At 39.8% G+C, this 14,426-nt stretch overlaps 1 protein-coding gene and 1 long non-coding RNA gene across 2 annotated transcripts in view; both read right to left on the bottom strand.

Annotated features, from left to right (window-relative positions):
• Window positions 1-821, bottom strand: part of col2a1b (collagen, type II, alpha 1b) — a 39,032-nt gene extending 38,211 nt beyond the window's left edge. The window contains exon 1 of the mRNA XM_044023589.1: window positions 484-821. Within this exon, the coding sequence (XP_043879524.1) occupies window positions 484-577 (94 nt within the window). The 5' untranslated portion in view covers window positions 578-821. The remainder of the gene's footprint in view (window positions 1-483) is intronic.
• Window positions 822-2,196: 1,375 nt separating this feature from the next.
• On the bottom strand, window positions 2,197-12,066 carry LOC122767995. The gene is made up of 4 exons (XR_006360262.1): window positions 11,993-12,066; window positions 6,048-6,110; window positions 5,893-5,965; window positions 2,197-2,406 (listed from the first exon to the last, which is right to left on the bottom strand). It is a non-coding gene; the product is annotated as an uncharacterized LOC122767995 (long non-coding RNA).
• Between the last annotated feature and the right edge of the window lie 2,360 nt (window positions 12,067-14,426).

The following is a 14,426-nucleotide window of genomic DNA, read 5'->3' as shown; positions in this document are numbered from 1 at the left end:
AAATCTTGTGAGTTTCACTCTCCAAATAATAATTTATTATCTTAACTTGAAAAGGGCTAAATAAATACCGTCGTGAACACAGGAATCGATTTTACGCAGCCAAGAAAACAAGTCAAGTGCTGTGCGCGCCCCACATCCTCTCAACCGTTCCATCAACTTTACGCACGTCCATTGCCACGATATCCATTGCGCTGAGGTTGGTTTCATCTCATAAATACAGTCCGCTATTAGCATTATTTAGTAATGGACAGACGGTCGTCAACGCTCATGAGTCAAACAGCCAACTTTACCTGCGACTCAGTGACCAAACAATGTGCGTAAAAGTTGCGAGTGGATAAAAGTACAACCACTTCAAGCAACATGACGCGAAACTCAAATAACACATTTCAGCAGCATTTGACTTGGAAAACATGTACTCTCCACATTTCACCTAATGGCAACGTATTTACTCCATTTATAAGCAAAAGCAAAGCTGTCACTTACGGTCATCTTCCTCTTGACATCTCACAACGGTTAATAGACAGACTTGGGTTGCTAGAAGCAGCAGTACAGTCCGGGAATCCATAAAGCTGAACATGTCTAAATATTAGACATGCAGGGCCCCTGGAGGAGAAAGAAGGGTGCAAAGATAGCGGAGGAATCTCTCAGTACTTAGTGTGTTATTCCCTAGTTACAAAAGCCCAACCGTCGACAGTCACCCTTCCCAAAAATAAAAAAAAAAACGACGGGGGAATCCAGCGGCAGGACCTGAACCTGCAGCAGAAACTCAGCACCGACCGCCTCGGGTCAGACGCTGTAGTTTTATGTCCCCGTTGCCTTCAATGAATCTTCGTATATTCCCAAATATCAGCCCGGCCCCTTACCCCCTGTCAGGCTGAAATCTGAGCCCCGTTTCCCTCCCATTCTGTCTCCCGGGTTCCATTATTGCAGTCCCAGACCACTCCTTTCTCCACGTGCTTCTACTGAACCCAAAAAACACTTAAGACTCTCCCCTTAACTTTGGTGCCCTCCCTCTCCGGCCTTGTTAGAAAGCATAGCGATGTCAGGACAGGTTCGTTACGCCAAATGAATGCGGGCTTGGTCCAACTGTTAGACTGTTATGTTAGAGTCTAACATATAAACAGGTAAGAGTCTAACTTCATGCAAAAATCTGTCTTTAATGAATTACATAGTAATATTTGCAAGGAGACCAAGAGGTAACACACAGATCAATGTCATCAGTGTATTTAGATACAATGAGGCAGGAGATTAAACGTGGTTACAGCAGAAACATTGTAATCAGGTAATACATCTAATTATGTATAACTATAAGTTATATATAACTATAAGTTAGTAAACTCACATAATAAGTAATTATGTGGAGTCAAAGGGATTTAAGGGGTCTGAAAAGTGAACCTCACTGTTATACATCTTATTCCTGCTTTACTGTAATGTTAAACAAACAAAACAAAGTCCTTTTATGAACAGTTACTGTTTAAATGACCGTGTGGTCTAATGGGAGAAAACAGGTTTGGAGACAGATTTCAAATGCTCTTAATCAGCTTCTATATAATCATTCAGTCTTATGTGACAAATATTTGTATTTGACGCTACAGACAGAAGAATTCATGATACTCTGCATTTTAATATTTTTATTTGGTACAACTTACCTCATAAAGTGGCAGGTGAGGTCTTCTGCTGTTGTAGCTTATCTGCTTCAGAGTAAGTGATGGTCCTCTGCATTCTAATGAGCAGATATGTTACCTTCCTATCACCTTGAACTAGTCTGACCATTTTCATCTGACCTGCTGCTCAGCCGGTGATTGTGCGTGAATATCCCAGTAGATCAACAGTGCCCTAAATACTTAGACTAACCCATTTGGCACTAACAACCATGCCATTTTTAAGTCAATTCAATCCTGTTTTTTGCAATTCTGATGCATGGTTTATGCTCAGCAGGTCATCCTAACTATCTCAAAATGCCTAAATGCTTTGAATACCTGCCACATTAATGGATTAAATATTTGCATTAATAAAGTGGCCAGTGATTGATTAAATGTTGCTGTGTTATGTGAAATGTTGCATAATTTTGCCTCTCTTGCCCTCAAATGAGTTTTAGAGCTCCAGCGGGGAGCCTCTATCACCCCCTGTTCATTTCTGAGTAATTACCAAACAATCTGTGGTCCCTAAGACAGTTTATAATCTAGTTTTCTCAGTCTTACACATACATGTACACACAGAACCAGGGAGAGAGAGGAGAAAAAAGCAGTTGTGTCTTCTGATACGATACATACCAAGTTATGTGTTGAATATATGTCTTTTAACGTAGCATTACTTGTCCAGACTGCATCCAGGAAACTTAATTGGAGCTGTGTGGTGAATGAGTGAGCACCGGCTGTGATTGAACATGCAGGCACAGTCAGGCAGCTGTTGGAAGAGCACACAATTTTCAAAATTGCACAATGACACTTGTGGGAAGCCCAAATCTTGATTGTGTTTAAAATAAAACTGTGAACTCTGAATATCCGGGTTTATTTTTAGCCGCAGAATCCAAGTGTAATGTGCAAAACTGCTGTGAACTATTCCAAAATGGTTTGAATGTAAGATACATTTGTCAATAAACTTAAAATTTACAAAATACACCTTTTATATCATATTCAATATAGTTTGTAGATATATTGTCTAAGATAATATCACGATTGTTGTGTTAAAGATCTGCAAATTGATCATCCACTATTTAAATGACCTCGCAAAAACCAGTAATACAAGCAGTGAAACTCTCTGCAGCAGAATTCAGTGTCATGTGACCATGAGTGGGCCTACATGATCACATGACCTCTCGCTTGCGTCCTCCCTGCCACAGAGACACCAGTCCCTGTTATATGAAATAGTTTTATTATTTGAGTTTACACTGTAGCTCAGTCTTTGAATTGTTTCTTGAATGCAAAAGTTAAAAGAAAATAAGAATTGTTTCCTTAGACATTGTGTTAATTGATACAATCTATAAGCAACAAAATAATAAGTTATGTCAGGCAATTAAAGGATATGAACTGACATATTGTGTTTTGCCCAGATTGCCCACCCTTAATTTCAATGTGGTTGTCTAAATTTGTAAAATGTACCGGATTCTCCATAAATCCCCCTGTCTAAAAGTCTAACAGCCACCATCACAGTTTAAACTGCAATGTCTGCACCACAACTTTTAATGTGAGAATATTCAGGATGGGTTACGCAGCCAAACAATGCAGCCTTGATGTTCTCTTTCAGTTTGTGGTGGAATGACACTCTTGTCCCTGGTTTAAACCGGTCACATGTAGCTCAGGTTATAAATCACAGCACTTACATGCGTGCTCACACCACCATGTACTCTGTAGCTTCAACTCTGACTATATATAAATAGGTAGGGGCAGGTTGGTTGCACCATTTATGCAGAGTGGTCACCCCTCTGCAGGTTGTGACCTGTGAGCTTTGATCTTTGACCCCCTCACACTCCATTGGAAACAGGAGCAGGTGGTGCACTGTGATCATGCAGCATTAGTGTTATTCTCTCTCTCTCTCCAGGTTTGCCTGCAGGTTGGATAATTAGATGTATAACTGATCTCTGATCTCTCTGTGGCATGTTTTTTTTCTTCTTTTAATAAACCTGATTTAAAAGATGAAATTACTAAAAACTTAAAGCATAAAGACTCCAGCAAGTTTCAACATAATGCACACAGCACAGTGAAATTCATGTATTTTGTGCAAAAGCAAAAAAAGACTAAATAGTGCTGAGTCATATTTAATTATGGCCTTTCAAATTTATCTACTTATAAACCATGTAATGCATGTTTTCAGGAGTTGTACAGTATTTTCCATTTAAGCCTTACTGAGCAATCTTACATGAAAAAATAAATGATGTCTGACTATGAATAGCAAAATTCCCACAGCGAATGATTATCGTTTTCCTTTTGTGATCCCATGGCTCGCCCATAAACCCTGTGCAACCCAGGGATCAAAGACTCTGGATCACTAAACTATCAATTATCTATTCATAGGCTAGAGACCTAAAAACAGCTGGAGCTTCTTATTTTCTTATTGCTGGTAGTAGCTGCATTCGGGGCAGTGTTTTGTGGACTGGTACATCTTTCAGCAGTTGTGAGTGTTATAGTGCTGCTAGGCAAAGATTGCGTATGTTACTTCACAGTCTCATGAGGTAGTGCTCTGATCGAGTGGATGCTCTCTCTACCAAGCTGCCCCAGATGTCTTTGAAGAGACTTCTTTGATGATGACTCCCAAGGAAATGACACCCTGTGTCTGTAAGAACTTCTGATACTTCCTGATTCAGTGTCTGTGCACACACACACATTTTAAGTCTTTAAGACCACCGTCTGTGAGTCCAGACAAGACAACGGTCTGTTTCACAAGTGAAAACCTCAATCATGCCTGGAAAAGACACGGACTGCCGTGTGCTCTGACTGCAGTTTGATTACTTCTTCAGTGCTACTGAGTGATGAATACAAAGGTATAAAGCTGCCTTTCACCTGAACATGAGCTCTGTCAGGCAAAACTATCAGACCTGACTGAGTGAGTGTTTGTGTGTCTAAACTGGCAGCACAGGTGGCGAGTGGTGGTAAGAAGCATTTATGAGCAGGTTTTTTTGAGCAGTAGAAAGTTTACATGGGCTCTTCTTTGTGTTTTCAGTCATACCCCGACCTGTTTGCAGGTGTCTCCTCATTTTACCAGCGCAATGTTGCTGTTGCCTGCATCTCACTCTCTGCATGGAACGCTAAACACTGCTATACTGAGAAAAGTCATATGGAGCTTATAGGCTTAATCAACATTGTGCGGACACATTTGACAGTGGTTTGAATGTATAACAGACATTCATATATATATATATATATTCAAAAGTTACGCACTATAGTTTTGCAGGGAAAAAAAAAGGAAAATAAACACTGGCACTTGACACCCACAGAAAAATGAATCCTGTATTTGCTACCCTTTCATGTATTTAGTATAGGGTATTTAGATAGATGCATTGTTGCATTAAAATATTTATCTGCAAGATGGTTTTTGTGGTGACAATTTACAGCTGCAGGAAGTTAAGTCTGCTTCGCCTCATTCTCGGCTCACAATGAAAACCTGTGCTTTGAAGAGGCAGGAAATTATGGCAAGAGTCTGAATATAGGTCTGTAGCTGTTTAGGAATGAAGAGTGTCTGGAAAGATAATCAGGGTGTATGGGAAAAGAGAAAGAGAGACTGATAGAGGGAGGGAGGGAGAGAGGCAGACGAGAACTGCAGAGAAATATGAAAGGAGGGAGAGAGTGAAGAGAGGTGAGGTGGGTGGGAAAGATGGAATGCAGGAGTGAGGGAGGAGACAGCTGAAAGAGGAGGAGATGGTGGGAACCTGAGAGTGGGAAGGAGAAGGATCAGGAAGAGAGAGAGGGACAGAGAGAGCGAGAGAGGTGTGCACACAACTGGGACAGCTTTAGCTGTAGCCATGTGAGATCGCCACTGAAATAACAAAAGTCATGACATCATCAGTTGGGTTGGACGTGAAAGACGATGCTGACAGACTGAAGTCATGACAGCGTTAAGCTACTTCAGCAAGTCTGGTTCCACTATGGGGCCAAATGGGGTCAAATCGACTGCCTACACTCTACTCACCATCAATTTCAACAATAACTGATTATTCTGGCCACTTGGTGGCAGTGGACACAAGTTATGAGTACAATGACAAATCAACAGCATTTAAATTGAAAAGCAGCTGCCTGCTGTGGCTAAAGATTAGGCTATGCAAGCGATGACAAGGAACCATAACAGTAGAATTTGGAAATTGAGGACTATAATTATGTAGAATTGTGAGAGGTGATCAATCTCTCATTGTCATCGATGTTATTTTTATAGAAAGTGATTATCAAAAATGATTATTACCAAAGTCTCCCTTTTGTTGCTGGACCCAAGAGCAGGCGGAGATGAAGGCGGAGCTTGACACCTTTAACCTTAACTGAATACAGTGGTCAGCTGGTGAGTTTTTACACGGTGCATGTAACTTGGAATCAAATTAAGAAAACAAAGGTTCTTCTTACCCATGGGATCGGTATGGCTCCCTGCTGCATGTAGGTTTTGGACAACTAGTGGAGCACAGGGATCTAAATGACATTAGGTTATCACTTGAATTAATGATCTATACACTTTTAAACCTCATATTTGCTGACAGTAAGAATAATATGACTGGGGTTATTTTGTAAACAAAATTCAAAAATTAGTTTGGAGCATGAAAAAGATGCTGGGAACAAGCAGACGGACATGTTTCCAGCTTGGATAATAAACTGTATCCACTAAAGTAAAAGCAAGAGGGTAAAAACCTAGGGCTATTGTGTTGTGTGACCAAATAATCTTGTTTTTTTGGAGCAAATTCACTACTATTGCAGCAGAGCACTGGCGGGAAATTGGGACATTTGTCTATCTCCATATGTCTATTCACTTATCAAAATACACCAGAAAAAGGAAAGCAAACAGCATTTTCAGATGTGATGTGGGCCTATCATTACAGTGTTCAGTCTGAGTGACACTGAACACAGGAGGGGAAGTATAATTTGCGATGTTGTTGTGTGCGTGTGTATTTGGGTCAGTCATCTATTAGTGTGTTTTGAGGGGCCACCTATGTGTGTCTGATGATTCAGACTGTAGAGACACCCCTCTGTCTGGTTCGGAGCACATCAGTCAATAACACAGCCCAATTATGTTTGCATAAGTCAATGACCGTCTCACACAAAGCCCTCACTATTTGAATTAGCTGCAGTTGGCACCAAAGTGTGAGCTCCAAGTAAAAAATGAGCAGGGAATTAAGCTCACAATAAGAACTGTCACCTTTCCTTTAGTTATGCTATAGGATTCAGAAAGAGAAAACTAATGCAACACTGAGGCAAAAATTGTTTTGGAAAGAAGAAACGAATTTCAGAAACTAACCATATCAATAAGGCAGATGGGTTAGAAAGACAGAAAATAAGAGGGGGAATAGAGGGAAGCAGTAGAATGTGGCAGCATCTGTGGAAATCTCTTTAAGGAGTCAGGGGTGGGGAACACTCTGAAATAGTCCAAATCTTTAAAGGAGCATGGTTTCAGTTGTCTGGGCATGTGTTTTTAAAGTCTCCTCCACTGTGTCACAGTGAGGGAGAGGGAGGGGAGCTGTGATGATGGGGGGGGAGTGGAAAATTCAGGAGCATTTGTGAATGCTGACGTACACATTACTGAACTACTTCACATATTTTTTAAAAGAAAGTATTTTGTTTGTAGATATTTCAGTGTGATTGCTGGAATAGTATTAATCAATTCTCAAATTCACTTTGTGTTGCTTATGTGCGACATAAGGTTACATTGGTTGAGGGCTTTTAACAATACTTAGTATGAGAGAAAACACACTTAACAGTAACAGAAACACGAGACTCTGACATTTTTTTACTGAGTGTATTTCTCTTCAATTTCACTTATATTTTCAGTTTCTTAGTGCTGTCCCCTTCTCTGAGAAAGTTTCTGGTTTGTCTATCAGTGTGATCAATGTTTCCACCTCTAAACCAGCCCAGCTTTTGGATTTGGGAAGGTGTTTTTTCTTTTGTGTAGGTCTGTAGAGTTTCCCACTCGTCCCACTTCACAACAAAGAATCTGCAATATTTGTCATTTTCTTCAAGTTCTCGGAACATTGTTTCCTATTGCTACACTCATGCCATGCCCAACTGCATAATCCTTTTACAGTATATTAATGCAAATGTGTCACTTTATTTACTTGAAACCGTTAGATTAAATAAGATCACCTGTGGTATCTTTGTTTCAACATCATTTGTGGGATGCTCTTTGAAGACTGCTGTGAATAGTATTAAAGTAACTTGCTGAAAAATGACTTGACAGTTAAAGTGTCCGTGAAGACCCGTGGTCTCACAAACGTGCCAGGATCTCACATCTGTGCTCTATGGCCTGTTAAAATTTCCACCTGAAAAGATGCCATGCAGCTGAACTGTGAACTACCTTCAGCGAGCGTCCTTTTTAGTTGTGCTCATCCTTTGTCATCACTGTGAAATCTAAACTTTAAATGCAGTTAAATGAGATTAAAGCTTATCTAAGCTACTACTTTTAATTGGCTTGGGTAGAGAACAAGGTGAACACAGTGAGTGAAATAAATGGCTCAACCAAGAAGTCAAAGTGTACAAAGCAGAGAGAGCTGAGGTAGAGTAGCAGGCTTAAAACTGACACACATGTATATATGCGCTCATATTAGGCACATTCAAATCTTCAATAATGCCAAAGTGCAAATAAAACGCACTTGGAGAGTAAGTTATGATGTGATGCACATGTTAGATAAACATCACAAAAATGGCAAAAGCATCTGTTTTATGTGGACAGACTCCTAGTGCAGACTTTTTGAGCATTACTATTTTTCCCTCATGATAATACATTATTTTAGCAGTGTTTATTTGTAATTAAAGTGGACTAACAATGATCTCTGAGATGTGTGTTTTTACAGTAGGGTTCAAATTTCAAAAAAGCACATGATGTTCAAAATGATAACCACATTAATATGAATGACCTATGTTGATAGCATTGCTTAAGTGTTTATTTTTACTAACTCATTTAGAGGTCAAGAGAAAGTGTACAGCTTTTAAGAATGAATGAAACATAAATGAGGAACCTGTGGATTTTTACAGAGCGGGTTCTTGCAATCAAGAACTTCAGACTGTATATACTCAGAGGCTAATCCATGACAGCTGTGCTAAAATGTGCAGTTCTCATCATAACAGACCAAGCAAACAATCAAAAGAGACAGTGAAGAGGAGGAGGGTGACAAACTGCTTCGTTGTAATCTATGCAGATCCGTCTGGAAGTAATTCACTAATTCATATATGAAGAGATGCTGGCAGTGCATTTAATGTCCTCACTGATGTTTTTTATTTTCTTGGGGTAACAGATATCTTAGTCCAAAAACATCAGCCAATTAAATATTGTTACCATGTCATCTCACAAAAGGTTCTTTGAGTCAGATGTTAGATTCCCTCTGGTGCTGTCCAAAGAATGCAAGTGTAATGTTAGTTTTACTGTACAAAAAATAAAATGCATTCATGAGTGCTGTTCGCGCATAAGAAAGACCACCATCTTTAGCAAGATTTGGAAGTTCTATATGATATTAAATCAAAAATAAACAACAAAAAGATCATGTCATTCATCATGCCACTGTGACAGTCTAATGAGAAACAGTTTAGCGCACAGAAAAAAATGTCATGCTTGATATACATCTGATAATTGACGGCTATGACACAGTCAAAACAGCGGAGGCCATATTTGTAAGGGAGGGGGTACTGTAATGTGGGATCTTTGTGGCGTGCACGTATGGAGTTCATTTCCTGCAGCATCTCTATGTAGGTTAGACACATGAATGGGCCTATTTATGGGAGCTGAGTGGTCCTGTAGACTAGGTGGTGAAATTTGAAAATGAAATATTTTAGTTGCGTAGAAGCAGTTTGTGTTGTTCATTGTGTGAACCAGTGGCTCGTAGGCGACATAGATGAAGGGAGTATAATGTAACAAGAAGGAAGTTCATTAGATTAAGGAGATTAAATGGAAGTGATTAAGCCTATTCAAACATTTCTCTCTTTTGGTAACACTGGGTGGCAGGCAGCAGTGGACCGTACTGTACCATACTGAGAAATCATTACTTACAAAACAAGCTCATTTTACTGTTAATTACTGAGTTATGCTATGGTTGTATATATGTTTGGATGATGGACACAAACTACGATCAAAATAAATGTTGCATTCATCGCTTCTGTGAAGAAGCGTCCATTGATGTGATTAGTAAATTAATCATTTAAATTAAAACTGAATCCTTTCCAGGTTTAAGAAACAGTTTCTGAAATTTTATGGACCAAAGGTCACTTGACTAATCGAGAAAATAATCAAGAGAAGAAATCAGCCCTAAATGTGATGAAAACAATATCATTTAGCTTTAGTCAATGAGACTGGAGATGGAAAGCACCAAAGTCAAACTAAGCAACATAAGTTCTATTGTGTGGAGGTCAGTGTCCAAGTTGATATGGAGAGGACAGCAGCTGCAGCATTGTGCTGAACTCAGCAGTATGGCTGTATTCCTTTTCTTCCTTTCACATTCTTGCCCTCAAGAACCCCCAGAAAAACTTAGCCTGGTTACCTTCCTCCTTTTCAGAGCAACAGCTGCATCAGTAGACTAACAGTAACAAGTTGTAATAGGTAATAGGTTGTAAGCGATAACATTTAACACAGTCACTCAGAGGCCCAGGACAGTAGTGTCCATGCCCAACAAATCCTCTCCCGTTTAGAATAATCTTTTGTTAAGAATAATTGTTTTTTTGCATGTTCTCCCACCGTCCAAAGACATGCAGTCTAGGATTTGGTTTGCTGTGGGTTTAACTGCGAGCGTGAAGAGTTGTCTAGACACTGTGAAGAACAAGTGACCTGTCCATGGTGTGTTTTGCTAACTGGGACTGGCTCCAGTGTCCTGTGAGCTCAATGAGAATATAACATATGTATAGATGTATGTTTCTGGCGGTGAAGTGAGACCACGCTACTTCTCTGACAATAAAACTGCACATCATTATCAAAGGAAACACATTTACCTGATTTAACTTCCCAAACCTACATTTGATATAGCTAAAAAGGCCACACTTTAAAATGAATTGTTGTCAAATTGCAGGGAACATACACTATGCAATCATGCAAACAGATCCAGACACTTCCTCTCCGTCTGCTTGCATCTAAAACGCTCTACATCCTCCTGTACACCAGCCTTCGAATGTGATATTTATTCTTGTATATTTTGATAATAGGGTCATGCAGCTGAGCCTACAGTAGGTTGGCTAATCCACCAATCACAAAGTCTCCTTTTTAGTAAGGGAGTAATAGCGGGGTTAAAGCAGCCCAGTGCCTCAGATAACAGACATTTGACCAAAAACATGCCATTAAGCCAAAGACTGTGTTTCTTTTCTCTTTGATGTTGTGTGTAAGGGGGCGTATATGTCTTTTTAGGTGGGACAGGTATGGAGACACTTTTCGGGTCCGTGGTGCAATTATATGTGCACATTTAATATAAACATAAACAATTTGTCAAGAAAATTGATTCAAAATATCTTGAGTAAAGAAAAGACCTCTGAAGTATTTGTCTTCTTGTTGACATTTTGGAATATATATTAATATCAGTCTCACGTCTTTCTGCATGGTAAATTCTTTGGCTACAACTTTCAGCCATGAAAGATCCAGTGAGGAAATGTCACCCGGTTGACTACATTTCTGTAGTTTTTACAATAGTTGCATAATCTCAGTACAAATAGTAGTGGCTGCTGCTGCTGCTGCTGCTGCTGCTATAAAAGGAATGTTCCACATATCACTGCACAGCTGCAGCTCCTGGCCAAAAACCATAAATCCTGAAATCATCATATATCCAGATGTAAAGCGAGGGAGAGAAAAATGAATATGGGTGGAGAGTTATGACGCGCATGAGGAGAGGAAGCCTGTCGTTGTTGTTTTTACCTGTCAAAGGTGTTGTGGAAAATAGGTAAACTCTTTTGAGAGTTATGACTAAAGAAGCATTGAATATGATGGGAAGGTTGCCCAAATGAAACAGACTCCTATTCAAAAGACAGTTCAGTGGAAAGCAAAGACACATTAGGCACTGTGTGTTTGTGTGAGCTGATTCCCTGTGCCTGAAGCTGTGTCAGAGACACAGAAAAAAGGTTACCTTGAGTGCTAATGAAAAGCAGAGGAGTGGTGGACTCAGCGGATTGGCTGAAAGTGTTTTGTGATCAGTAAAAAACAAACCCTAGTTTATTCCCCAAAGACTATTTACACTCTCTATGTGTGTTCTGTTTATTTCTTCCTTTTTCTTGAGAATTCTTTCTCTTTATCTTTCATCTCGCTCATTTTCTAGACACCCACATAAAGGCAGGAGAGCGTCGCAGCCCCCAGGTCTGGGGTGCCACTGCCCCTTGAAAATCTGTGAAGGATCTCCTACCTCAGCTCATCTTGGCTTCCATCTGGAAACACTCTGAGGCAGACAGAAAAGAAAAAAACTGTGGCAAAAAGCATTCAACAACACAGCTGCTGCTGTGCCCCTGCAGGTCTGAAAAGAAAAGACAGAAAATGGGATTAATGTGTATAAAAAAAAAGGTGTCAAATGTTCCTCCAAGATCAAATAAGCCTTGATCTTTAACAAATGCCAAATGAAATCACATTTTAAACGTTCACTGGTCAAAATAAGTGCACTGAAATACTGAATAATAATTTTGTTTATTGTGGATATCTGCTGTAAATTGACATATATACATATTTTACATAATTGTTGTTGGACTGTGGGAGGAAAATGGTGAAAACCCATGCACACACAGGTACACCTGAGGAGGTAATTATTATTAATTTTGTTTATTCAAGGGATTAGATTATATGCATCTTAAAATGTACATCTTATTGGTTCTATAGCAGGGGAATGCAAGAAAAATGTACAGTTCTGCCACACAACGTGTTAATGTAAGGAGACAGAGGAAGGAAGGATGGATACATGCAGTCAAATGTGTGGTGGAAATCCTGTGGCCTGTTGCAGTTCTCTCTAGTCGCATCACATCTGAATCAATAAAAGACAACACTATCACAATGGTGCAGCCTGACCCCGTCATCATCTTCCTCTTCTTCTTCCCTCTCTCTCTCCCCCCTCCCTCTTACACACAGACATGCTTAGTCATACAGGAAAGCACTGGCACAGAGACTCACACTTACAAGACAGTAGACCTTTCCCAAACACGTGCATTCCTCACACCTGAATGAGAGCTTGGATTTTTCCCTCGGCTCAGTGCCCTTTTGGACAAGCTGGGGATTTGGTGTATGAGTGAGTCCCACCGTTCGACTTTTCTTCTACAAGCTGACATCATGTTGTCAAACTCAGGTGATGGGTGCTGGGCTCTAGCACCTGCACATAAGTTCCCAAAACCTCCCCAAAAGTTTGCATATGATGAAGTGGGCCATGTTCACTATCAGCTGAATAATGCTTTGCAATATTATTAATGCAACTGAGCCTCTTTTATTTGTGCTGTCTAGCTTGGGAAACACCCAGTGTGATGAAATACTCCATACTCCATTTTGTAATGTATATGAATTAACTGTTTTCCTGTAGTTCATGCACGTCACGATGCATTGTTATCAGCTTAAATTGAAAAGAAGTAAAAGAGAAGGAAATTACAGCACAACCTATTGTTACAACACACACTAGTTCAAAAGTAAAAAATAAATAAATTAGACCAGCATATTAAAGCTCTACTCTGTGCGGCTAGTCCTCAGGTCATGCTGAATGCTCTGGCCAATGCAATCTGGTTGAAAGCAGGCCACATGGCTCTATCTCGTGAGGAGATCCCTCTGTGTCGCTGCTGATTCTTTTCAGCCAGCATCTAAGCCTCTGAGGAATGCTGAACTTTCAGACTCATACCAAGTGTGCAAAGTGTCCATGTGAGTGGGGTTTCATTGTATATTCTAACCCTTTTTGTACTGGAGACTGAAATAGCACCCAGGCCTGACTCTAAAGCCTTTTTTCAAAAAAAACAACATCATTGTTCAGGTTGGTGGTGCCATAGACCCAAGAGTCTATGTTTTTGAGTCACATATCATGATCTCTCACATGGATCCCATTGAAGTCTGCTGATGAAACAGGTCAGTTGTTGTACCACAAAGGTTTACAGATTTGTCCTTGTATGTAACACAAATGTCTCTTCATTTTGCATGTCTAGATGCAATTTAACTTTCTTATTCATATTTTGTATTTACTGCATTTCTCCTTAGCAGGGGTGTAGGTGTTGGGTGGTTCTGAGCCCATTCATACCTGGTATAAACATCTATCCTCAGTGCAGGTCTGAACAGTCCCAATGTGTCCTCTGATCTAATTACAGAAACCACATTGGAAGGTGGTTTGAGGAATCATTTCTCCACATTCCTGAGCTGCATGAACACAAGCTATCCTCCACCTCCTCAGCTGATGTCGTCTAATCAATGGTGGTTTTCTCCACTCTAATCATTACATACATTAGTCTATTTGCAGCCACCCTAACACAATAAACATTGATTGCTGATTTCTATTTTTCTAATGATTTAAACATTTGTCAGCAGGAGGAGAGCTTTGATTCTCTTTCCTTATCTGTCACTCTCTCTCACTCAAACACACACACAGGTTTGTGCAGTCATTTATCTAAAGACACTAAACTTGATCAGTTTCTTTACAAATAAGGTTCTGCCTCATACTGTAAAATCCATTTCGTTATCATTACTTAAGAAAAGCATGCAAACCAGTTGCACTAACAAAAACAAGAGAAAACTAGGTATTTTAAGTTGTACTAACTAGCGTTTTCTTCATAGAGTACACTTATAAATGAGTTTAAGCAACTAAAACAATCAAGCAGTGTGTATTT

Source organism: Solea senegalensis, linkage group LG4, assembly GCF_019176455.1.
Source record: "Solea senegalensis isolate Sse05_10M linkage group LG4, IFAPA_SoseM_1, whole genome shotgun sequence".
NCBI lineage: Eukaryota > Metazoa > Chordata > Actinopteri > Pleuronectiformes > Soleidae > Solea > Solea senegalensis.
Note: the sequence above shows the minus strand (reverse complement) of the source record. Positions and strands in the feature narration are given on the sequence as shown.